The sequence below is a fragment of the Mauremys mutica genome, chromosome 13 (assembly GCF_020497125.1).
Source record: "Mauremys mutica isolate MM-2020 ecotype Southern chromosome 13, ASM2049712v1, whole genome shotgun sequence".
Taxonomy (NCBI): Eukaryota; Metazoa; Chordata; order Testudines; family Geoemydidae; genus Mauremys; species Mauremys mutica.
In genome coordinates, this window is record NC_059084.1 from 35,792,520 (window position 1) to 35,819,442 (window position 26,923).

At 41.1% G+C, this 26,923-nt stretch overlaps 3 protein-coding genes across 3 annotated transcripts; 1 reads left to right on the forward strand and 2 right to left on the reverse strand.

The window, feature by feature from the left end:
- Positions 1-6,491: 6,491 nt before the first annotated feature.
- On the forward strand, positions 6,492-7,442 carry LOC123348338 (olfactory receptor 11A1-like). The gene has a single exon (XM_044985852.1). It carries the CDS (start codon positions 6,492-6,494, stop codon positions 7,440-7,442), a length of 951 nt encoding a protein of 316 aa, XP_044841787.1.
- Positions 7,443-14,324: 6,882 nt separating this feature from the next.
- LOC123347170 (olfactory receptor 5V1-like) lies at positions 14,325-15,263 on the reverse strand. Its single transcript, XM_044984546.1, has one exon. It carries the CDS (start codon positions 15,261-15,263, stop codon positions 14,325-14,327), a length of 939 nt encoding a protein of 312 aa, XP_044840481.1.
- Positions 15,264-25,608: 10,345 nt separating this feature from the next.
- LOC123348102 (olfactory receptor 5A1-like) lies at positions 25,609-26,541 on the reverse strand. Its single transcript, XM_044985452.1, has one exon. It carries the CDS (start codon positions 26,539-26,541, stop codon positions 25,609-25,611), a length of 933 nt encoding a protein of 310 aa, XP_044841387.1.
- Between the last annotated feature and the right edge of the window lie 382 nt (positions 26,542-26,923).

The window sequence follows — 26,923 nt, forward strand, 5'->3', positions numbered from 1 at the left end:
GCCAATTGTCTCCAAAGAAGCCAATGATTTAATCCAGCTGGGGAGCTGGTCTTTGGCTTCCCACCGAGATCATAACCTGGCCTATTATTTGTAATGGGATCTTCTTCTTTTGCTAGTTAATATCTGTATCACTGGCCCTGGGATGTTTGTAATAACATAGCACAACCTTCTTTAGTGCTTGACATTGAACTTTCAAATAAATAAAGCCTACAATGCATCAGAAATATCCTGGGTATCTCTCATGGATTCCTAATTGTTCACAGTAAATTGGAACAAAAGAGGATGGATCTTCAAAGGTGCCTAAATTAGAACTGGTTGAAAAATTTCCAAGAAAAGGAAAATAACGTTCAGAAAATAAGGTTTTGTGAACAACAAAGCTTCTCCATCTGAAAGCAATTGTTTCAGGTCCTCTGCAGACTCATGTAGATGTTGCTGCATCAGTCAGACTCAGGCAAGCTTCCCCTCTCAGGATGATTGGTTCCGGCTCTCTGAAGACTCAGGGAGATGGTATTCTGTTTGTTACTCTTAGTTCAACTTTTCCAGATTTCTACACAGCCATGTCACTCATGAATATATTCACAAACACTGCACTGATCCCTAAATAATCATACAAAAGACATAACACAGTTTCCAAGGAATCAATGCAATCTGAACTCTGGTATTTTATTTATTAACATATTTATGAAGATGTTAAAACAAATCTGGTCAGTTCTAACTTCTTAATTCTGTGCTCAGGTTTTCAGCCTGTAAGTGATTGGAGTGAAGGTTGTTATTGTTCACAGAAGATTGAGGGGGGAAGGATAGCTCAGTGGTTTGCACATTGGCCTGCTAAACCCAGGGTTATGAATTCAATCCTTGAGGGGGCTATTTAGGAATCTAGGACAAAAATTTGTCTGGGGATTGGTCCTGCTTTGAGTAGGGGGTTGGACTAGATGGCCTCCTGAGGTCCCTTCCAACCCTGGTGTTCTAAGATTCTATGAAGAAGAAGAAAAATGGATGTTTCAATGAAAATTTCCTCATTTCAGTTTTCAGTAGCAATGGTTCCAAGACACAAAATCCAGATCCAAAGTCTGGGGATATTCAAATGCAAGAAAATGTTTTGAGACCTTGCAGTAATCTGAACATTGGGTCTAATTCACTAGGGTTCTCCATCTGCTGTGTGCACACCCTTAAACGACATGGTCAAGCTATGTTTATTTTGTCACAATCTTTACTAAAAAGGTTAATAGTCACCACATACTCAACACAATTAATATTAACAACAAGGAGGAAGGAACACAACCCAAAATAGGGAAAGAACGGGTTAAACAATATTTAGATAAGTTAAATGTACTCAAGTTGGCAGGGCCTGATGAAATCCATCCTAGGATACTTATTAGCAATTATCTTTGAGAACTCATGGAGGATGATTGAGGTCCCAGAGTACTGGAGAAGGGAAAAAATAGTATCTAGCTTTTAAAAAGGGGAACAAAGACAACCTGGAGAATTATAGACCAGTTAACCTAACTTTGATATCTGGACAGACACTCGGACAAGAAATTATTAAATAATGCATAAGCATCTAGAGGATAATAGGGTTATAACGAAGAGCCAGCATAGATTTGCCAAGAACAGATCATGCCAAACCAACCTAATTTCCTTCTTTGATGGGGTACTGGCCTAGAGGATGGGAGGAAGCAGTAAGCATAATACATGTTGATTTTAGTGAGACTTTTGATACAGTCCCACATGACATTCTCATAAGGAAACTAGGGAAGACATTACTGAAAGAGTAGTTATCAATTGTTCGCTGTAAAACAGGGAGTGTGTATCCAATGGAATCTTGCAGGGGTCAGTCTTGGGTCTGGTACTATTAAATATTTTCATTAATAACTTGAATAATGGACTGCAGAGTATGCTTCTAAAATTTGCAGATAACACCAAGCTGGAAGGGGTTGCAAGCACTTTGGAGGACAGGATTAGAATTCAAATTAGACCTTGGCAAATTAGACAATTGATTTGAAATCAACATAAGGAAATTGAATAAAGGAAAATGGAACATACTACACTTGGGAAGGAAAATCAAATGCACAAGTACAAAATGGGTAATAACTGACTAAGTGGTAGTACTACTGAAAAGCAGATGGGGATTATAGTGGATCACAAACTGAATATGAGTCAACCATGTGATGGAGTTGCGAAAAAGACAAATAACTTTCTGATCTATGAACAGGAGTGTGGTATGTAAGACATGGGAGGTAATTGTCCGCTCTACTCAGCACTGGTGAGACCTCAGTTGGAGTCCTGTGTCCAGTTCTGGATGCCACACTCTAGGAAAGATGTGGATAAACTGAGAGAGTCCAAAGGAGAGCAACACAAATGATAAAAGGTTGAGAAAACCTACCCTGTGAAAAACGGTTAAAAATTGGTTATGTTTAGTTTTGAGAAAAAAAAAGACTGATGGGGGGACCTGATTACAGTTTTTAGATATGTTTAGAGATGTTAATAAGAGGACAGGGATAAATTTTTCTCCATGTCCACTGAAGAGAGGACACAAAGAAATGGGCTTAATCATCGGCAAGGGAAATTAGGTTAGACATTAGAAAAAAAACTTTTTATCTATAAGTATAGTTAAAGTCTGGAAAAGGCTTTCCAAGGGAGGCTGTGAAATCCCCATCACTGGAGGTTTTTAAGAATAGATTGGAGAGTCACCTGCCAGATCTGGCCTATGGTTAATTGGTCCTGCCTCAGCTCAGGGGATTGGACTTGATGGCCTCTCAAGGTCCCTTCCTGACTTACATTTCTATTATTCAATTAATCTAGCAAGCATGAGAACCAATTGCTGTGAAACTGTGGTGGCATGGACTTCAGTGTGGGCTAGCCACCCCAATACATAGCAAGGGTTCTGAACAGGCATGGCCAGCCCATGCTGCCATGGCTTCACTGCTATTGGTGCCCAAACTAGCTAGATCAAAACTAGTGCGTGTATGTCTATACATGCTGTACTCATGCCCTCTGATTGCAGTGTAGACATACCCTTAAACCTTAGTTGGGACATAAGTGGGGTGTGGACACAAGTTGCCCATTTCCAGAGCTGCATTTTCACTTTGTATGTGACAATACTGATGTTGTGATCATGGTTGTGGAGAAAATGTGACCTGAGTGAACCCTAAAATCTGAGAAACAAGAAGGCAAATGAAAAGCATCCGGGTTTTTTTCTAATCTCATGATTTTCAAGCCCACTTCCTGAGATTTTGGGAGTCTGACATAATTTCTGAATGTTTGCGGTTGAATATATATGTTTGTGTATGCATGAGAGTGTTTTTTCTCTGTGTGAATGTATGTGTCTTTGGATAGGTTCTGCCACTGCTTTGTTTAATAGAAGAAGAAGAAGAAGAAGAAGAAGAAGAAGAAGAAGAAGAAGAAGAAGAAGGTTCTTATGGACTTTGAGCTTTCAGGAGGCTACATTTTGAAGCTTTTCTTCAAACCACATGGGCTACAAATGTACTTTATTTTTAGCGGAACACTGAAATTCTCTTGTATTCACAGGACTTCAGGAGCTGGGGCTTTTTAGAATAAAATATTGCAGGATTTGGCAACAATCTAGATGTTGCCTGGAATTTCCAAAGGAGCCTAAAGGAGTTAGGCACTGAAATGCCATCTGAAATGGGCAACTTGGAAAGACAGAAAGAAACATCAATTTTTTTAATAGAATGTATAATCTCTTATTGTAAGTTTCTATTTATACACAGAACAATTTGCTATGACAACTTTTACAGAGAAGAAAATAAAATAAAAAGTGGAAGAGGGAATCAGAAGTTGGCAGCTGAAGACTGGGAAATTCCAATTTATAAATCATACTAGAAAGTCTGAGAGAGGAGAAAGGGATGAGAAGAGGGTGTATAACACAATTATATTGAGATCAAGATGGATGTACCATTTAAGAGGTGAAAAAGATGAAGCTATTCCAAGTAGTGGCCACCAGATAACAGCATATATACATGGAGGATGCCACACCATAAAGCAACTAACAGAAGTTGAATTGTGTTTATATTTGGCATATACTAGAAAAAAATATCATTATTTGTTAATGATTTGATAGATAGACTGAAATCAAACGAGTCAGTTTCCAGAAAAGCTAAAACAAAAAATAGTAGTTTATCCCAAATCAGTGACATTTTATTTCAATAGAAACATTTTTTGTCTCTGTAAATTCATTGAGACTGTAGTTAGAACATAAGTAGCAGATTCTGCTATCAGTTACCCTGTTATAAGTATAGAATAAATCAATTGAAGTCACGGGTGTTACACTACATCTCCACTTACGTAACTAAGAAAAGAATCTGGCCCTAAACAGATGGCATTATATGTATGTAAGTCCATCCATACAATATAACATAAACCCCAGTTCAGTAGTCCATATATAATAATATAGGCCCAATATGTTATTTCTGGTTATACAATGATCAACTAATTTAGCAATCCTGCTAACATATCTTTTTCACATGAGAATAGTTAAGAAGGATTACGCATGTCAAAAAGAAACATGTGATAGATTTGACCTCCTTTACACACACAGAAGGTATATCCTTTCTCACTCCATCCAACTCCATTTCTGAGGTAGAGACCCTCGTCTATTCTGTTTAGATTCTGTGATTGTTAGACAGACTGCATCTAACAATTAGTTGCACAAAATATTCAGGATCACTCCCACTAAACTTATCTTCATGACTTGGTGAAGTATTGTGTCACAGTTACTTGAGCTGTCATCTCATCTACCTGAAATGCCTTTGGAGGTTAGCCATTCTTCTCACTCCATAATTTTCCCTTTGAGTCTAAGAGCTGACTCCATTCCCATCGCTGTTAATACAGTCTAGAGAATACAGATGTGATTAGCTTTTGGTTAATTTCAACCACTCATCAGACAAAATGCCAAGGGAAATTCCTCTTTCTCACATGAAGGATAAATAATAAATTAGAAGAGATGCAGGCTCTTTGGTACTTCATACAAGGCAAGCCAAGTGGGATGTCAAGACCTGGCTGTCTGCTGAGAGAATGGAAGCAAATGAAGCAAACAATCATAGAATCATAGAATCTCAGGGTTGGAAGGGACCTCAGGAGGTCATCTGAAGGCAGAGAGTGCAACAAATATTCTGGTTTATAAAATGTTGACTGAACTGGGGTCAGATCAGAGATATGAGAACATCCAGATCAGCCTTAAAGGTAAAGCAACCTTTACCCACTCTTTCTTTTTGAAATCAGATGGCAAAATGCAAAGACAAACTTTCAAAGACTCATAATTTCCAAGACCTGAATGCTACTATGATCATCTGACCTCCTGTGTAAACACAGACCATAGAACTTCTGCAAAATAATTCCTGGTAGAACTGGAGAAAGGTCTTTTAGAAAAATATCCAATTGAAACTGAAAATTGCCAGTGATGGAGAATCCACCACAAAACTTGGTAAGTTTCTGTAAATAGTTAATTAGCCCTCCCTGTTAAAAATGTATGCCTTATATCGGGGTCAGCAACTTTTCAGAAGTGGTGTGCCGAGTCTTCATTTATTCACTCTAATTTAAGGTTTTGCATGCCAGTAATACATTTTCACATTTTTTAGAAGGTCTCTTTCTAGAAGTCTATAATATATAACTAAACTATTGTTGTATGTAAAGTAAATAAGGTTTTTAAAATGTTTAAGAAGCTTCATTTAAAATTAAATTAAAATGCAGAGTCCCCTGGACTGGTGGCCAGGATCCAGGCAGTGTGAGTGCCACTGAAAATCAGCTCGCGTGCCGCCTTTGGCATGTGTCCCATAGGTTGCCTACCCCTACCTTATATCCATTCTGAATTTATCTAGCCTCAACTTCCAACCACTGGATCATTTTATACTTGCTAGACACAAGTGACCACTACCAAATATTTGTTCCCTATATAAGCACTTAGGGCCAAATTTATAAAGATATTTAGCTGCTGAGTAGGTTTTCAAAATAACCTATGGGCCTAAAATTCATTAAAGTCAATGGGAAACAGACACCAAAATGCTTCTGAAAATTCCATTAAACATCCAAATACTCTTTACAAATCTAACCCTTAGGCCCTGATTCACAAAGGGACTTGGACATTACAACAATCATTGTTGCAACACCTAACGTTTAGATGCCTTGAAAATCAAGGAATTCACAAACCCGGGGTTAGTTGCTATGGGTATATCTACACTGTACTGGAAACCTAGCCAAAGAGGGACATTTCTCATCTCAAGAGGTAGAATATAAAAGCAGATCTTTTAAACATTCATAGCACCAGTCAGGTCTTTGATTAAAGAAGAAACAGATTTTGTTTTGTTTGAAATAGGGCACCAGAATATAAAAAATCTGCTCCAAATTGAGGCAACTCACTTCCCTGGCAGTGAAGTTTTGAATATTTCTATAATGAGGTGTAAGGCTGCTCACTGAAATAAAACGTGGTCAACAAATTCTATTCTGATTTGTTCTGTGACTCTTAGATGCAACCCATGGCAAACATAAAATGGGGAAATCAAACATCCATCACAGAATTCATCCTCCTGGGATTTGGAAATCATCCTGAACTGCAGATTTTTCTCTTCCTGCTGTTCTTAGTGATCTATGTTGTGACCATGGCTGGGAATATCCTCATCATGGTGCTAGTTGTGACTGACCAGCACCTTCACACCCCCATGTACTTCTTCCTGGGGAACCTGTCCTGCTTGGAGACCTGCTACACCTCCACCATCCTGCCCAGGATGCTGGCCAGTTTCCTGACTGGGGACAGAACTATTTCTGTAACTGGTTGCCTAATACAATTATATTTCTTTGGTTCTCTAGTTGACACAGAATGTTACCTCCTAGCTGTGATGTCTTACGATCGGTATTTAGCAATATGCAAACCACTGCACTATGGAACCCGTATGAATAACAAGTTCTGCTTCCAGCTAGCAGCTGGCTCTTGGATAAGTGCATTTTTGGCTGTTATCATTGTCATAATTTTAATGTCACAGTTAATTTTCTGTGGCCCTAATGAAATTGACCATTTCTTTTGTGATCTCACTCCAATGATAAAACTGTCCTGCAGTGATACCCATAAGATGGAATTTGTGACCTTTTGGGGCTCTGTTTTATTCACTTTACCTCCATTTCTGTTGACCATGACATCCTATGTTTATATCATAATTGCCATCCTGAGAATCCCTTCCACCACTGGGAAACAAAAGGCCTTTTCTATCTGCTCCTCCCACCTCACTGTGGTGACCATTTTCTATGGGACCCTGATGATTGTCTATATCTTACCAAAAACTGAGAAGCTGAGGGAGCTCAACAAAGTGTTCTCCCTTTGCTACACGGTCCTGACACCCCTGCTCAATCCCCTGATCTACAGCCTGAGAAACAAAGAGGTCAAGTTGGCCTTTAGAAAAGCTGTCAGGAAATACGTGGCTTTCATGAATTAATGGACTGAAGATGAAATGACATGGAGACCGTGTAATCTCAGCCCCTCCACCCAAGAAGCAGAATCTGGCCCACCTGTTTGTCAGAGGCGTGCGTTGTAACTTGCTCAGAGTGGGTGACAGGTGATAAGGGTTATCTAAACTTGCGTGTAGAAAGGAGAGTTGGAGGGGGGAAAATGGCACCTACTGATTTACTTGAAGTAACCTATGGACTTAGAGGTTTTCATGATTTCTGGGACGGTCACCAAAGGCCAGACCCACCAACGGACTTAGGCACTTAAATCCCATATTTAGGCACTGCTGTGATCCACAACCTCCCCCCATACACACATTTAGCTGCCGCTTAACCCCCAATTCACTAGACACCAAACTGTTTGTTGTAAGTTCCCTAAGAACCTAACTTTCTGTTTCTGAGAATAAACCCAAGGGAAGGGGAATTGAACTAGGGTCTCCTCCTATACCTGGGGTAGGTCCCTAGCCATGGGATCTACAAGTTTTAAAGGAGATCTCCTCCCTCACTAGCTGTTTTGTGTTTCCAGTTCGTAGATCATCAGTGGAGAAATGCACCTCCCTGCAGCCCAGATTTTGGTACCGATCTCTTTGAGGGGCATGGCTTAGGACACACTCCTCATGTCAGCATCTGGTCTTGGCTAGATTAAGCAACTCCCAACCTAGATGCTGGGTTTTGTGGATTCCATTCTCAGGCGCCTAGCTCTCCCTATGCATCTCATGTTGTGACCCAGGGGCTGCTTGTTGCCAACTGGCAGAAGACACAGGGTGAATAATGGTTGAGGTATCCTCTGGGGTGCCATGGAAGGTGGCTACAGAAAGCCCGTGTCACACTGGTCATCATCAGCATTGTGATATGTATGGATAATATGTGAGGAATTATGTATATACACTGAAAATTATGTTCTTTATTTATGGCTTGTGAGTTGGGACCGGTCACCAGAAGTCAATAAACAAGTTTTATTTATCAGTCTGAATACATGTAGTAAATTGAGTATTGTATGAGTCATAATGGACTCCCTTTTTTACAGCTGAGTGAATTGCCAATGAAGGGATTGTGACATCTTCCGAGAGAGGGAGTTTTATAAACCAGCAGGAGAGAGATGGCAATAAATTTTTGGACTCACTCCGCATCCTTCACCTACAGAATATGTTTACAGTAAATGCTGGTAGGAGAACAACTTTCGCTGAGCTAAACTTCATAGACAGGAGGATATCATGTTATAGCTGAGTTGAGACTCTAACATGTGTTGATGTTTTATTGTCTATGTAAACCTTTCTTTGTAATACTTCTGCTGGCTACCATTTGAATCTCAGGTCTTCCTTAAATAAATTACTATTTGCTTTCCCTCTGATCCAAGTTCTGTGTGTTAAAAGCAGAGCTGGGGTGTCCCGTTCCTTCAGGAATAGAAGATTTCTCAAAAGGAAATCGATAACACAGCACCCTTAATCTATGGCATCACAACCTGGTTCATCATAATAACTGGATCTTCTTGCTATCCACAAACATGATCAAATAGCCACCCCACGAACTCCATACACCTTTACAATGTTGATGTGATTGAAGAGGTGCAGGCTTCAAACCACAAACCCAGGTTAGATATTGCAGTGTTATCTCTTATCAAGATTATCCCTAGTAATAGCTTTTAATAAATTATCCTCAGTAAGAGCTAGGCCCTATAAATAGACTGTGAATTTCCTCTATAAATGTTTTTTTGGGGCAACCTCTCCACTAACGTCAGGCCCACAGAATTCCCATTGGTGCTCTAGGCAGAGGAATGTTTGAGATGTTCTCAAAACCAATCCAATCTTCCAAAACCTCAAGGTCCCTGAAACCCTTCACATTCCAGAGACCCTGACCCTCAGATCACTGCCTCACCCCTGAATTCAGAGTCTGTGTAAAATCAATATCAATAGGATTAGTGGAAATTGGATGCTGATTGGAAATTTTCCAATGGAACAACATTCCATCAAGAATATGTTTGATTCATTAAACTCAAAGGTTTCCATTGGGACAGTGTTCTTTTCAGTGAAATTTAGGTTGTGAATACATATAATTTTAACAAATAAATTAAAAAAGAAATAAAATTATATAGACCTACAGATAATAATATAAATGAAAAGGATATACAATCAAAATATTAAACATTCTAAAATTATAAAAGAAATAGAAGTAAAAATACAATATAAAAAAGTAAAATAAACTAAACCAAAAGGACATAAATTAAAATAAGAAAAAACACTATAAAATTATAAAATAAAAATAAAATTAACTGTAAAAACATAAAAATAAAACAAAACCAAAGACTATAGCATCAAAGTAATAAATATAAAATGTAATAAAAAATAATATAATGATATTTAAAACAAAATGTATATAAGAAAATATTTATAAAATTGAAAATTATATATATATATCTATATAAAATAGAAATAGTAACAAATGGAAGTGAAATGCACCGGATGAGAGTCCCTGGGGACCTGTGCTCCTACATCACACGTCAGGTGATCAATGCCAGGTGCTTCAGAGGGAATGAAGAGAACAGGTCAATTATTGAGTGATCCATCCTCTATCATTCAGAAGCAGTCAGGGGTTTATGGAAACCCAGAGCATGGAGTTGCATCCCTGCCCATCCTGGCTAATAGCAATTGATGGACATATCCTCCATGAATGTATCTAGTTCTTTTTTTAACTCTGTTATAGTCTTGGCCTTCACAACATCCTCTGGTGAGGAGTTCCACAGGTTGATTGTGCATTTTGTGAAAAAAACTTCCTTTTGTTTGTTTTAAATCTGCTGCCTATTAATTTCATTTGGTGACCCCTAGTTCTTGTGAAATGTGAAGGGGTGCATAACACTTCCTTATGCACTTTCGCCACATTTTCATGATTGTATAGAACTCCCCCTTAGTCATCTGTTTTCTAAACTGAACAGTCCCAGTCTTTTCAATCTTTCCTCATGTGGAAGCTGTTCCATACCCTTAATTATCTTTGTTGCCCTTCTCCGCACCTTCTACAATACTAATATTTATTTTTTTTCAGATGGGCGACCAAAACTGCGTTCAGTATTCAAGGTGTGGGTGTACCATGGATTTGTATAGTGGCATTATGATATTTTATGTCTTATTATATACCCCTTTCTTAATGATTCCCAACTTTTTGTTAGCTTTTTTGACTACTGCTACACATTGAGTGGATGTTTTCAAAGAACGATACACAATGACTCCAAGATCTCTTTCTTGTGTAGTAACAGCTAATTTAGACCCCATCATTTTGTATGTATAGCTGGGGTTATGTTTTCCAATGTGCATTACTTGTCACTTATCAACACTGAATTTCATTGGACATTTTTTGCCCAGTCAACCAGCTTTTTGAGATCCTTTTGTAGCTCCTCACAGTCTGCCTGGGACTTCACTATCTTGAGTAGTTTTGTATTATCTGAAAATTTTGCCATCTCACTTTTTACCTCTTTTTTTCAGATCATTTATAAATATGTTGAACCACACTGGTCCCAGTACAGACCCCTGGGGGACACTATTATTTACTTCTCTCCATTCTGAAAACTGACCATTTATTACTACCCTTTGTTTCCTATCTTTAAACCAATTACTGATCCATGAGAGGACCTTCCTTCTTATCCCATGACATCTTACTTTGCTTAAGAGCCTTTGGTGAGGGACCTTGTCCCATATTGAGTCTTCCCCAACAAATCATGTTCAACTATGTGTCTGACAATTCTGTTATTTACTATAGTTTCAACCAGTTTTTCTGGTACTGAAGTTTGGCTTACAGGTCTGTAATTGCCAGGATCACCTCTGGAGCCCTTTTTAAAAATTGGCATCACATTTGCTATCCTCCAGTTATCTGGTACAGAAGCTGATTTAAATGATAAGTTACAGACTACAGTTAGTTTGATACTGCAACCTGGGACAGTTCCTCTGATTTGTCACCTAAGGTATGAGATTCTCCCTCCCATCCTCTGCAGTGATGACCAACGCAAAGGATTTATTTAGTTTCTCCACAGCAGTCTTATCTTCCTGGAGTGCTCCTTTAGCACCTCAGTCATCCTTCCAGTGGCCCCACTGGTTGTTGGGCAGGCTTCCTGCTTATGATGTACTTAATTTTTTTTTTGGCTGTTAGTTTTTGTGTCCTTAGCTAGTTGGCAATCAGCTAGTCCCTGATTATGTGAGTAAGAACAGCCTAGGCAAACATCTGAACAAGAGAATGCTGGATGCCACCTCAGAGGTCCATCTCCAGCCATGGCCATCCCTGATGCTTCAGAGGAAGGAGACAAAAAAACACCTCTCCTAATATACATTGCTGGTGGGTGATCCCCTTCCTGACCCAAAACCCTGAAGCATGAACTTTAGGAACCTAAGACATAAACCAGAAGTGATCCCCATGGCTACTGAGCCCTTCTCCCCCCTCACCATCACAAGAAATACACTCATACATTTATCCATCTCTCTCTTAAAACTAATTAAGTTGTGTCCCCTTACAGCTCCTGTTGGAAGGCTGTTCCAAAACAGCACCCCTCTGACGGTGAGAAACCTTCTTTTCATTTACAGCCTGAATTTGTTCATGGCCATTTATATCCACTTATTTTTGTTCCAACAAAGAGACAGAATTAGGAAGAGGAGCTCCGGCATAACTTTTATCCCAGCACGTAGGGGTCTTATCTGGGATGAGGGAGACCCCCGCTTCAAGTGTCTGATGAGGAGAAATCATTTAAACAGGTATCTGCCCCTGCCCATGTGCATTCCTGACCCCTGGGGTCATGGGATGTCCTGGTGTGGGTCTCTCTCTCAATCTCTCCTGTTGAAGCCTGGGTCCCTTTGTGAATCTAACCCCAACTGGGGATCAAATCTATTGGTTCTGTCATAATGTTGCATATGGGTCACAAATGTGCGTGCCAATATCAGGTCAGACTGTCATAAGCCAGCAGACACTCCCTAAACTGGTGATATACTATCATTTTATTTAACCAGGCCAGCAATAAATATGTGCTCACCATGAAGCCTCAGACAGTCCTCTTAGACACTAGGTTTCTATTAGCACCCAGATAAACTGGACTTCTGTGATGAAAGGTTATTAATACCGAAATCACCACACATTATGTCACTTACCCCCAGGACGGGGTGGCAGGCAGCTCTGCATACTGCCGCCCCTGCAGCTCCCATTGGCTGCAGTGCCCAGCCAATGGGAATTGTGTTGCTAGCACTCAGGGCACAGGGGGACAGTATGCAGAACTGCCTGCTGTGCCTCTGCCTAGGAGCAGGCAGGAAAGGTCGCTGCTTGCGGGGAGCCACTCGAGGTAAGTGGTTCCTGGATCCGACATGGCATACCCCTTCCCATGCCCCAATCCCCTGCCCCGAGCCCCCTCCCGCACCCAAACTCCCTTCCAGAGCCCGTGCCCCAACCCCCCTCACTGGCCCAACCCCCTGCTGGCCCCATCCAACCAGATTATAAACTGGAATTTCAATGAAAATCATAAATGCTGGTTTATAGAGCTTTCCAGTTGGTGACGTGCCAGATAAAACAGCTTTTACTGTACATCCTTTTGGTCTAGAGTTAATGAAGTATAATGCACATCAACAAGTTGATCAGCCAAGACAATAGCACTAACATGTCCCTTTAATCTATACCTACACGTGAATTGGGTCAAATGTACCACAACCATTTAGCATTTATTTGGTCTTCATACCTGAGTGAATTACCCTGTTGCTCCAGACTGAACCTGAGCCTGAGCTTCTCTGCCAGGGTCACAGGCTCCAGTAGAGCTATAGCTGATTTACATATTCTGGGGATCTGGCCAATTGACTTCAATGGATCAATGCTGATTTAGAGCAGTGGAAGACTTGGCCCGAAGTGTCAGTCATCTACCTGAGCTGAGAATGTCCCAAACACTGTTCAAGGCTAATTCCCCACTCTGGCACTTCAAGTGCAGAAGGTGGGGTCCGCAAGAATTCTAAAATTAATACCGGCCACTCCAGACCTGTATTAAACTCCCAAGGTTACAGCTTCTCTCTGATCTTGGATTGGTTGATGCTGCCACCACCCAAGTGCAGAACCCCTTTGAAAGCCCAGGAAGGCCCACTTGGGAATTCCTTCCTGTTTGGTACCCTCAAGCCCTTTCACACACACCCATCCAGGGAAGAACTGAGAAAGAAAAAAAAAGGAAATCAGTTGTTGCCACCAGCTAATTAAACAACATGTGCACAAACCTAAGACACAAAAATTCAATTCTGTTCTTAAAAAAGGTATATTTTATTTTTTTTTTTTTAAAAAGGAAAGAAAATACATCTGGGAATTCAGCTATTGCATGATTTTAAAAGAGCAATTACAAGGATTAAGCACCGAGAATAGCTTTCTTGAGGTCTAGCTTAAAATTTTACGAGCAAACCAAAAACACCGTGGTTAGCACACAGAGGAATCCACAAGCCATCAAGAAATAAAAGGGATAAAACTAATCACGTCTTCCTAGACATTTCCTAATCGACTTACATATCTGGTGTTTAAATGAGTAGTTTCTAGGTATGATATTGATGATTTTTTCATACCTGGCCCAAGTTTTTCACAGCATAAATCTGCCCTGTCCGCCTCTCTCCAGGAGAATTACAACAGACAGACCAAAGGGGAGTTGTTTTTCAATTTTAAAAAGTTCTAGCCTTCCCAATGGCTCTTTTGGCCAGGTGCCCACTCACTTCCTTTTACCTATGCATAGCAGTGAGACTTCTTAATCCTTTACGGGTAGAGCAATTAGAGAATAGCTTCTAAGAGGGATTTTATAGCTACTGGTTGGCTGGGTATCCATAAAAGGGAACTCCCCCTCCCTTCATTTATCGCAACACTAGTTACCCACAGTTCTATGTTCAACATTACTTGAGAAACTTGAATTTCCCCAATAAATTCCTTAGAGCTGTTTTCACCTCCTCATTTTTCAGGCTGTAGATGATGGGGTTTAGCATGGGAGTCAAGATGCTGTACTGGATGGAGACCATTTCATCCACAGCCACAGAGGAGACTGATCTGGACTTTGTGTACTGGATGAAAGCTGCCAGGTACAACAAACCAACCACAATCAGGTGGGAGCTGCATGTGGAGAAGGCTTTTCGCTTGCCCTGCACAGAGGGCATCCTCAGGATGGTGGAGATGATGTGAATGTAGGAGATCAGGGTGAGGAGGAAGGAGATCGCTCCAAGTATCACAGCAGAAGTGAGAAGCACCACTTGATTGGTGAAGGTATCAGTGCAGGACAGTTGTAATAGGGGAGGGAGCTCGCAGTTGAAATGGCGGATTTGATTGGGCCCACAGAAATGCAACTTAAAGGTGAAAACTGTGTTAAGCAGGGCATTTAAAAACCCTACGGTCCATGCCCCACTCACCAGCTGAACACAGATCTCTTTGCTCATCATCTCCATGTAATGCAATGAGTCACAGATGGCAGCGTAGCGGTCATAAGCCATTGCTGAAAGAATGAAAACTTCTGTACCAGCTAAGAGGATAAAGAAGAACATCTGGGTAATGCAGCCATTGACTGAAATAATTTTGTGCTTTGCTAGGAAGTTCATCAACATTGTAGGCACTGTGATGGAGGAATAGCAGATATCAACAAAGGATAAATGGAAGAGGAAGAAGTACATGGGGGTGTGAAGGTGAGAGTCAGTTCTTATCACCAGCATGATCAGTATGTTCCCAACCAGAGTAACCAGGTAAATAACTAAAAACACCAAGAAGAGGAAAATCTGCACCTGTGGATCACTGGAAAGTCCCAGCAGAATAAATTCAGTCACTTTGGTTTGATTTTCCATTAGCATTTATTTAGGATATCTTTGATCTGGAAGACCAGAAAAAAATTAAATTAACACTTCTCATAAAAGTAAATTGCAACATGTGCACATCCTCAGACAAGTAGCATGCATGTAAAGAGAGCCCTATTCCTGCCCGTAAAAGGTGTGTTTTAAACAGAGTAAATTGAAAGAGAGAGAGAGAGGCTGGATGGAATTTGTGTTTTTTAAATTGACAATATGGGCTGGATACACAAAAGGATTTGGGCATCTAACTGCCCCTTTCGATGCCTAAATCCCAGCATCATGTCCCACCGGTATTCACAAATACCATGCTCAGCTGTGACTAAGGGACAGTCTGCTGTGGGACTCCCTCAGCCTCTCCTCTTGACCCTGTTCCGCTGTGGATACCTAATAAAAGAGGCAGTGCAGCAGAGTTACTGGATCCTTGGACTTCTGCATCTGGGGTGAGGGTTCTAACCACAAGGCTGTAAAGGTATTCCCACGCTCGCTCTTCAATCTGGTCATATGACTTCAACAGAGCTACAACTGAGTTAGACCAGCATGGGGTCTGGAAGATTGACTCCAACGGTGCTATGGACAATTTGCAATAGCTGGGCAACTGGCCAAATCTATAAAAATAATCTTTCTCTATTACATTTTGTCAGTTGTTCTAGACAATTTTATTGAAACACTCTTTAATATCTGTAGTGTATGTTTGGAGTCACATCTATTAAAATCATCAGGATTTTTCAAGAAGAAGAAATGAATGGGGCCAGCAAACATTCTCTCAGCACTGTGACATAAATTTGAAAAGAGAGGTCTGATAGAAATTAATGGGACTGTTGTTCGTAAGTCATTTAAACTCCGACTCAATGGAACTTTTGACTCATTATTCTGCAAGTCTGAATATCAGGCTTTACATATAGAAGAGAATCTATCCTGCCCCCATGGATGTCAGTGGTTATTTTAACATTAGTTTTCAATGGAAATGGGAATGACGCCAATGCTTTCTCTAATGTCCCATCATTTTTTTCTCCCCATATGACCTTAGAGAGAAAATCGCCATGCCTTCATTATCAACTCATGAGACAAATACCTAAGCACAGAGATTGACTTTGTACTAGAACCTGAATGTAAACAGAGGCAGATTTTGTGTGAAGGGAAATTTCACAGTAGATAGAAGTAAATTGCTGGCCCCTGGCAAAGATCTTTACTGGGAACACTGGTCTTCGTTACAGACACAAGTGATCTGGAAAAAATGGTTAAATCACACAAAATTTTTGCATACAATACAAAATTTCTCAAGATAGTTAAGCCCAAACAAACTGCGAAGAGTTACAAGGGGAATCTAACAAAATTGGGTAACTGAGTGACAAACGGCAGGTGAAATTCAGTGTTGATGAATGCATATTGGAAAACATGATCCCATACATACATAAAAAAATGAATAGATCTAAATTATCTGTTATCCCTTAAGAAGAGAGATCTTGGCATCATTGTGGATTGTTCTCTAAAAACATCGGCTCAGTGTAAAGTGGATAGCAAAAAAACCCTAACAGAATGTTGGGAACCATTAAGAAAAGGATAGATAATAAGACAGAAAATATCAGAATGCCACTATACAAATGCACGGTATGTCCACACCTTGAATTATGTGTGCAGTTGTAGTGGGCCCACATACAAAAAGATATATTAAAATTGAAGGGCAACATTGGTATGAAACAGCTTCCATATAAGGAGAAATTAAAATGACATGATAGAGGTCTACAAAATCATGAATGATGTGGAAAAAGTGAATAAGGGAATGTTATATCCCTTCACATACCATACAAACCAGGAGTCACCCACTGAAATTAATAGGCAGCAAGTTTTAAACAAACATACACAATCAGCTTGTGGAACTCATTACCAGGGGATGTTGGGAAGGCCAAAAGTATAAATGGATTTAAAAAAAATTAGATAAATCCATGGAGGATAGATCCTTCAATGGCTATTAGCCAAGATGGTCAGGGATGCAGCCCCATGATTGGGTGTCCCTAATCTGCTGACTGCTAGAAGATGGGACTGGACAACAGGGGATGGATAACTCAATAAATTACAATGTTCTGTTGACTCCCTCTGAAACATCTGTCATGGACCACTATTGGAAGACAGTATACTGAATTAGGGGACTCTTGGTCTGAACAAGTAGGGCCATTGTTACATTCTTATTAAAACTCAGTGTCTTCTCCTCTCCAGTCCCATAAACCACACACATACCACACTCTCCAAAAAATAAAAATTACAGCTAACGTGTAACAAATGAACTTTCTCAGTGCTGCCGAGAGAGAGAGAGAGAGAGAGAGAGAGAGAGAGAGAGAGAGAGAGAGAATGATGGGTGATTCAAGTAGCAGCTGGGTTCCCAGTCATCGTCCCTGTGCTGTAACTTACTCTGTGTGCGCATGCAGTGTAGCTGTAGCTGTCTCGGTCCCAGGATATTCAAAAGATAAGGCAGGTGAGATGATATCTTTTACTGGACCAACTTCTGTGGGTGAGAGAGAAGAGCTCTGTGTGGCTCAAAAACTTGTCTGTCTCACCAACAGTAGTTAGTCCAATAAAAGATATCACCTCACCTACCTTGTCGCTGTGTGAGCAGGCAGAAGTCAATGAGACCCACCCCTAGATAAGGAGGGACAGAATCTGGTTCTTTGGAATGGAAAGGATAAACTTTTTTTTTTATAAAGGAATAAAAATATGGATCAACTCACCTCCCTTTTTAATGTGGATCATAAACATGGTGAGATCATTCTGACCTGTGCTTTTCTCTTTCTGTTGTCTTAGTCTATCTACCTACTTACTGATTTGTCTGTCTAGTCTCTCTATTTGCCTCCGCAATACAGCACCTCAGGATATCAACTCCTCTTTACCCAAACACTTACATCTGACAAGGGAGGTACAGTTAGCATTGGGAGTGGAGCAAAGAACCTGTCCCCATCTGACTCCAAGACTAAGAAGTGATTCCTGAGAGCTGTTTAAATGGTGTCCTGTTCCCCTTGGGACAAGATCCCAGTAACACCATGCTGGGTCAGTCCTTATGCAGTGATTTACCATGCATAAGAATGAGAGAATTGATGCTTGGATTACAAAAGGAGCCTATTGGATTTAGGTATCCAATTTTAGTGACAGGGTCAGATTTTCAAAGCCCCCAAGAAGCTAGACAATCAAATAGCAAATTATTTTCTCTCCCATATGTTACTTTGAAGATGCTAGCCACAATGTAAATGGAGCAAATAGACGGCATGAGATAGTGGGGAAAAGTAGGGGATGAAACATTGTTTTCTTGAACCCATAAAAAGCAGTATTGGTTGATCCGGTACTATTTGCACATTTGACACCTATTTGCCAAATATTTTAGTTAATGGGGGGAGGGGGTGTCAAAATTACAATCCAGCATATGGACATGTAGCACCCACCCCAAATCCCTTTAGCCTATTGGTTGGGATACTCAGATGTGGGAGAAACTCATTCACTTCCCACCTCTGCCTGCTGTGAAGAAGAGATTTGAAGTTACACCCCCCCTCCCTGTAAGTATTTTAATCTCTGGGCCATAAAGTAATTTAGGGCAAGGCTTTTCTCAGAATCTCCTGCTGAAGCTGTTTACATTGTATAAATCAGCAGCACATCAGCAGCAGGAGACACACATCACACTAATGCAGCAATGGTGACACTAAGACACTCATCTCTTAGTGATCAGCTAGACATTCTGCCAACCAAACAGAGGCCTTTGAAGATGCTGAAATGCCAGTGAACAAGACTGATCAGATGTGTGACTTCTTTGCATAGAGAACCTCCTGTTGCCAACCAGTTACTATTCACCCATTCAAGGTCATTGCTATCTACATGTGCATCACAAGGTCATTCATTTCCGTTTTATAGGCTTTGGTTTTATCATCATAGAGTAAGCAATTTTTCTCGGCTTTGGTCAGTAGTCTCTCCAACTAAGGCAATATCATTCTCATATTATATTCAAGATCCACTAAAGATGAATCTTTAAATAGTACACCTCCTCCTTGGGCTTCAGTTATCGGATAGTCTATTATACCATTAAATACCAAAGGGTGAGAGATTGCATACCTGACGCACCTCCGATTCTACTGAAAACCAGTCTGTAATACAACCGTTGACCCTCACACAGGTCAATGTACCATGGTACTGTTCTTCCATGTGGCGCACTAAGCCCTCAGGCACCCCACACTGGTGAAGCGGTATCCACAGCGCTGGTTGATGCAGTGAGTCAAAACTGGCTGCAAAGTCTATAAACACAGTGGTAACATCCTTTGGTCACTGTATTCATTTTTCAGTAAACTTATCTGTCTATCAAGTCTGGCACATGGGGTTTCCCTTTAGTAATTGTTAAGATTATTTCAGAATCTGTCACTACTGTTGTGGTTTTTGTACAATGGAATCGGCATTTCACACAACAGGTCTCTCTGGGTTGTAGAACTTACCTCCCTAGAGGGAAAGGGAGGAGGCCCTTTCCAATAGTTGACTAACACCTTACACTTAGTGTATGTCTACACAATCAGCTAGGGGTGTGATTCCCAGATTATGTAGACATACTCACACTAGCTCTCAGTGAGGTAGATTACTTAAAATAGTAGTGTAGCTATTGAACACCTAAACTCCTGTCAGGAATGGTCTAGATAATACTTAGTCCTGCCATGAGTGCAGGGTACTGGACTAGATGACCTCTCAAGGTCCTTTCCAGTCCTATGATTCTATGAAGTACAGACATTGGCATGGGCAAGGTATGCCAAATACATACCCATTGGGTTCAGGTGGGTTTCTACTCAGTGAAAATAGCCTGTGGCTCCACTCACTGCAGCCTGTGATACTATTGCTACACTGCTAATTTTGGAATGCTAGTTGGATGAACTGGGACTGACACCTCTTGCTCATAGTGTAGACATAGCCTTAATGGACGTTGAGAGGCAATGACTTAAAGTCTGTAGCCTTCTGCCCCTGGGGAGCACTGGAACCAGTTTGAACAGGCTGGGTCACACTGTGGGAACCATACTGACCGTTGCATGGACACACTGGAAAATCTGAGCAAGCCAGGAGCATGTAAATCAGAGAGATTCTGTTCTTGCAATTTAAGAGTGAAGCTAAACTAATTTAGATTCTAGTGAAGTATGAGATTAGATGAGATTAAGTATGTGTGCAGGGCTCTGGTAGAGCTGTTCTTCAACCACTACCCAGGGGTTTTCCTGTCTTTTCATCACATCCTCAGCCCAGACCAAGAACTACTCCTTACTCTGTAAGACATTGATTTCTCCAGTATTGCTCTTTAAAGAGACATTGCTTACATAATCAGCCAGACAATCAGTATCTGCTCAAAGTGCAGCTTCAAAAGGTTTCCAGGTGAGTTATTTGCATAATCTTCACCACCAACAATTTTCTTGAAAATCCACTTCATGCGTATTGTCCCCAAATGGCCTTTGATATCCTCACTATCTGCCAGAGATTGCGTGATTCATGTCTTCCTCCTAAAGCTCCATGTAATCCTACAAAAGTATACAAACATTTGCATTTTTAATACGATGAATTCCAAAGATGTAAAAGTTAGTTCAATAAGATTTGTCCAGGATGTTACAGGACACCATCATATCTGTCACAATGATACTCTTGCAATACAGTGTCTGAACCCCTGGCTGCACTTACTCAACTCAAACCTTCCTGCAGCCTTACTCCCTACCTTGAATGCAATTCCTTGGAGACGGTGCGGCTAATAATATCCTTTTGCATGACATCCATCCAGTTTGGGTCTTCCAACCCTTCTCTTACCCTCCACTTCTAGGATAAACTCTGTTTCCTATACATTCTTCCAATTTTCTTATCACATGGCCAACCCATCTACACCTGGAATCCCTTAGTTTTTTTCTATAATTGGAACCACCTTCAAATTTCTCCTACTTCTCTGGTTTGAAATAATGGACCAGCCATGTAACTCCAACCACCCATCTTTACTTTTTCATTTCCATTGTATTCAAGATCTGCTCTTGTCTCTTCCTCAGTGCCCAGAATTCAGGGCCCTAGAAAGTTCAGTCCTAATTAACAGCTTGTATATCTCACTTTTCAATTTGATAGGTTTAGAGGAAACGTGCATGTTCATATAAATAGGCATATAGTGCCCAATACAGCAAAAGCTGTACATCTGTAAATAAATTGAACACATGAAATTACATGAGAGTACGGATTACTAACATGAGTGTAAATTTGTCTGCAGGATTGGGATGGTGCATAATGTTGATTAGGCTCAATAATGCAGATAATCTATAAGTAGAAATCCTATAGTCTCCATTGGAGTTCTGAATGCAGACAGGCTATAGGAGTATTTCTATTTAGTCTAAACACTCAAGTGCATGCAGTATCATGTCTGTAGAGAAGAAGAGATTCACAAAAAACATAATAGAGGAATAAAAAAGTCCATTCATTGGAGACCTCTTCTCTTTTTTTTGTGTAGAATTTTCACAAAGTGAGGATGATGGTTTGGTGAACCAGTGTTGGGAGGGTGTTCTATGCATGTGCTGATGGTACGAAGAAGACACATAATTAGACTGTGGCACTTCTTGGCACAGAGAGACATTGAGACCAAAAATGTAGCAAGATTCATAAAAGGTTTGGATAAGAAGAATATTCAGGATTATTATAAATTAATTAGGATAACATATTTTGAAGGGATATTAAACATCATGTTTCAGGGATTAAGCCAATATCTAATTGTTAACAATTCTACTGTGGGGACTGATTATCCCATCTCTGTCTACTGGGAATCTTCCTCTGAACATCTGGTTCTGGTCACTGTGAGAAACAAGATACTGGGCTAGATATGGCCCTCAGGTTGGATACCGGATGGCAATTCTTTTGTTTCCATCACACAGACAATGGCAGAACTGAGCAATTTTCTTCAGCAGGATCTGTGACTCACAAAGATCTCAAAGTATTTTGTGTGTATTAACTTGGATCCATATATAGGCCCAAAGAGGCCACATAACCCAGTCACTGTCCACGATTAAACAGTTTTAAACAAGATTAGGAGTTCGGTATGCAGAGACATGGAACCCTGGGAAAAAAACCACCATTATAATCTCTTTTTATAACATTTTTATTAAAGATATAGACAAGAAAAACTGTTAAAGCATTTGAAATGTAAAATATTAAACGAGACTTTCATTTTAACAATGTCCTTTGTTTCCATTCTCTTTAGCTGGAGTCTGTTTTAAAAAAATAATTAGATAACTCGATGATAGGTCCATCAATGGCTATTAGCCAAGATTATTAGAGACCCAATCCCATGCTCTGGGTGTCACTAAACCTCTGACTACCAGAAGCTGGGACTGGATGACAGGGGATACATCACTCGATAATTGCTCTGTTCTATTCAGTCCCTCTGAAGAATCTGGCACTGGGCACTCACAGAAACAGGATACTGGACTAGATGGATCTTTGGTCTGACCTGGGATGATCTTTCATTGGTTCTTATGTTCTAACATGATGATAACCGGTTTCTTAGCCAATGGGAGATGCTGAGGAGAGGGGTGTTTTTTAAACTCCCCAGCTGTCAAAGAATTCAGTCCCGATGTCCCCTGGAGTGAGACACCTCCTTCTACTTAGGATTCTCAGCTGGGAACCCTCTAACCCCAATTAAGGTGTTTTCTTACAAGAAGCTGGCCTGGGGGGTGGGAGGAGGAAGGAGGAATTAGAAGGAGACTGATAACTTTTATCCCAGTGATCAGAATAGTCACCTGGAATGTGTGAAGGCCCCACTTTCAGTGCCTGATAAGGAGAAAGGATTTAAACAGGTCTCTTCCCTGACCTATGTGGGTGTCCTAACCACCAAGATATGGGATCTCCTGATGTGAGTCTCTCTCAAACTCTCCTGTTCAAGCCTAAGTCCCTTTGTGGTATGATGGGTTGGACCCCACTTCTGGGATGCCACCTGATATACTGAGGTTTCACTGAGCCCACCTGCTCCACCAGCCTGGACTCCCTCCCCCTGTTTTGCTGAATCAGGCTCCCCGGCCGCTTGCAGCACACACACACGCACACGCGCACATGCGCACACACACACACATAGGGATTCACTAGCTGTAGAATCACACAGAGTCTGCAAACACCTCTGTGTGGGAGGACTCACCTCTGTGTGGGAGGACTCAGGTGCACCTCCCCTCTGGGGTCACCCCGAAGGTAGTAGTGTCTTGTGCTACCCAGAGGATTGTGCAACAGAAGCTCATTGAAATTTGCCCCCTCCCCCAATGTGGAGTGAGATATGCACAGCTTCCTGGTCCCTCCAGTTATAATTTGCACAGACTGGGTTTAAATATAAACAAAAACAAGTTAATTAACTACCAAAGGCAGATTTTAAGTGATTATAAAGGATAGCAAACAGATTAAAGCAGATTACCAAGCAAATAAAACAAAACATGCATACCTAGTTTAAGAACTTAAAGAAACTGGTTACAGCTAGGAATTTCTCACACTAAATGTTGTTTTAGGTATTTCTCTCACAGACTAGTGACACCTTTCCCCAACCTGGTTCCAGGGCCACCCAGAGGATTCAGGGGGCCTGAGGCAAAGCAATTTCGGGGGCCCCTTCCATAAAAAAAATTGCAATATTATACCATACTATATTCTCGTGGGGGCCTCTGTGGGGCCCAGTGCAAATTGCCCCACTTGCTCCCCGCCATGGGTGGCCCTGGGAAAAATAAACCCGCATCTCAGCACAAACCTAGTTTTGAGAAAACTTCTTTACAAGGTATCACTGGTTCTCAGCATCAGCTAGTGCTAAAAGGCACTAAAGCTCATTAAAAGGGCTGGACAAATATTTTCCATCAAAACTTTTTTGGATCAAAAACTAGGGTTTTTTTAAAAGTAGAAAAAAATCACAATGTCTGCTTTCCTTCAAAATTTGTTGTGGTTTTTTTTCAGTTGAAAGGCTGAAATTAGTGTGCCAAAACCTGAATATGGTTTGAGGTTTCAGAAGTGTGCGGCCAAATATTTGCTGCTCACAGCCCCACCCCCTTACCACGCGGCTCTGAGCCGGGAGGAGCTCAGGCCCCACCGGAGCCACGCTACAGCTCTCCAGGGATGCTCCTGGATGCGCTGAGGCTCTGGAAGAGGGGCGGAGGCAGGGTCAGGCAGGGGCCGGGGAGGGAGCCTCAGTCATTCTTGTGGGGGCCCCTGCGAAGTCCAGGGCCTGGGACAAATTGCCCCACTCCCCCCCCCCATGGGCTGTCCTGACTGGGTCAGGACTTCTCCCCCCCCGTCATTATTTCTCAGATCTTTCCAGCTGTCATCTTGGGTGGGGATTCAGTGAAGATCAACTTACTCCCCAGCCTTAAATAGAATTTGCATAAGGCAGGAATCCTTTGCTTTCCAGACCCTTCCAGTGTAAAAATATCAGTTCAAGATGGGATCCTGTACTGGCTGACATGACCACCTGACCTACTGTTGTCAAAGCAGAGTCTCAGGAAGCTTCTCAGGAGGGAGAGAGACTAATATTTTCCAAGTCCCATTGTTCCCCTTAATGGCCCATCCAGGCTGATTGCATTCTGTCTGATAGGCGTTCCCCAAGTATAAACACAGTTGTAATAGTTACACAGTTAATACAGAATATGTTATGTGCATACAAATAGGACAAACATGTTCAGCAAATCATAACCTTTCCAATGAGATCTTACATGAACCATCTTGTGTAAAATGCAAATTAGTTATGCCAAAATCATGTTATAACAATGTTTCTATGAAGAGTATGGCATGCAATGTCACAAGTGGATCTAGCCCTACCTGGGGAGGAAACCCATTGGCTCCACTGATTAGATTATGTATTAATTATTGTTATCATTAGTTAAAATGCTTGAGCTTTTTAATAGGATAGAATTCAATAAGATACTACTGATATTAAATGGGGTTTTCAACAATTTAGTAAAAAAGAAAAGAACAGAAATTGATAGATAAGAAGATTCTTTTTATAGAAATGGCCAGATCGCCAGCTGGTATAAATTGGCCAGAGCTCCCCTGAAGTCACTGGGCCAGATTAAAGAGCCATTGAAAGAGAGGAATGTGTGAATGATTCTACAGCCTGATGCTCAGAGCACACACCCTGGAAGTAGGAGACCCAGGATCCAGTCACCCATGCTTCGGTGACTCTTCTAACACTGGGGATCTGGCCCAGTGACTTTAATGGAGCCACACTGATTTAGACCAGTTGTGGTTTTGTCCCAGTGTGTCTGTCCATTACCTGAGCTGAGAACGTCCCAAACACTAGTTATCCACAATTCTATGCTTTCAGATTTTAAAATAAATAAAATTAAATTAAATAAGGTCATCGACACTACTTGAGAAACTTCCAAGTCCACAATATTTTCCCTAGTGCACTTTTCACCTCCTTGTTTTTCAGGCTGTAGATAATGGGGTTTAACATTGGAGTCAAGATGTTATACTGAATGGAGAACATTTCATCCAGAGCCACAGAGGAGACTGAGCTGGGTTTTGTGTACTGGAAAGAACCTGTCAGGTACCATAAACCAACCACAATCAAGTGGGAGCTGCAGGTGGAGAAGGCTTTACGCCTGCCCTGCACCAAGCATATCCTCAGGATAGTGGCGATGATGTGAATGTAGGAGATCAGGGTGAAGAGGAAGGAGCTTGATCCAAGTATCACAACAGAAGTGAGAAGCACCACTTGATTGGTGAAGATATTAGTGCAGGACAGATGCAATAGGGGAGGGAGCTCACAGCTGAAATGGCTGATCTGATTGGGGCCACAGATGTGCAACCTGAGGGCGAAATCTGTGTTAAGCTGGGTATTTATGAAGCCTATTACCCATGCACCACTCACCAGCAGAACACAGATCCCTTTGCTCATGGTCTCCACGTAACGCAATGGGTCACAGATGGCAGCGTAGTGATCATACGCCATTGTTGAGAGAATAAAAATTTCAGCACCAGCTGGTAGTAAAATGAAGAATATCTGGGCAAGGCAGCCATCAGTAGAAATGGTTTTGTTCTCGTCTAGGAAAATCACCAACATCTTAAGAACTATGGCTGAGGAATAGCAGATAGTGACAAAAGATAAATGAGACAGGAAGAAGGACATGGGGGTGTGAAGGTGACGATCAGTCCTTATCACCAGTATGATCACCACGTTCTCCACGAGGGTGATTACATAAATAACTACAAGCACCAGGAATAGGAAAATCTGCATCGCTGGGTCACTGGAAAGTCTTGGGAGAATAAATTTGGTCACTTTGGTTTGATTCCCCATTGATGCTCTCTCAGGAAATCTGACCTGTCACATATCACATAGAAGTAAATTGAAATGGCCTGTCAAAATCATCTGATCAAAAGGATGAATGTAAAGTGAGGCCGACTACCACCTATAAAATGTGTGCTGTAAATAGACAAAATGGGCTAGTTGCACAGAAGGACCTTGGCACCTACCTACCACCTTAGGTGCCTAAATCCCAGAATCAAGCCCCACTGGTATTCACATAAAACCTGCTCAGCTGTGACATTGAGGTACCCCTATGACAGTCCCAGTCTCTCCTACTGAAGCTGTTCCACTGTGGTTAAATAATAAAAGAGGCTTTGGAGCAGAAGGACTGGATACTCAGCCTTCTGTATTGGCGGGTGAGCACTCTAACCAC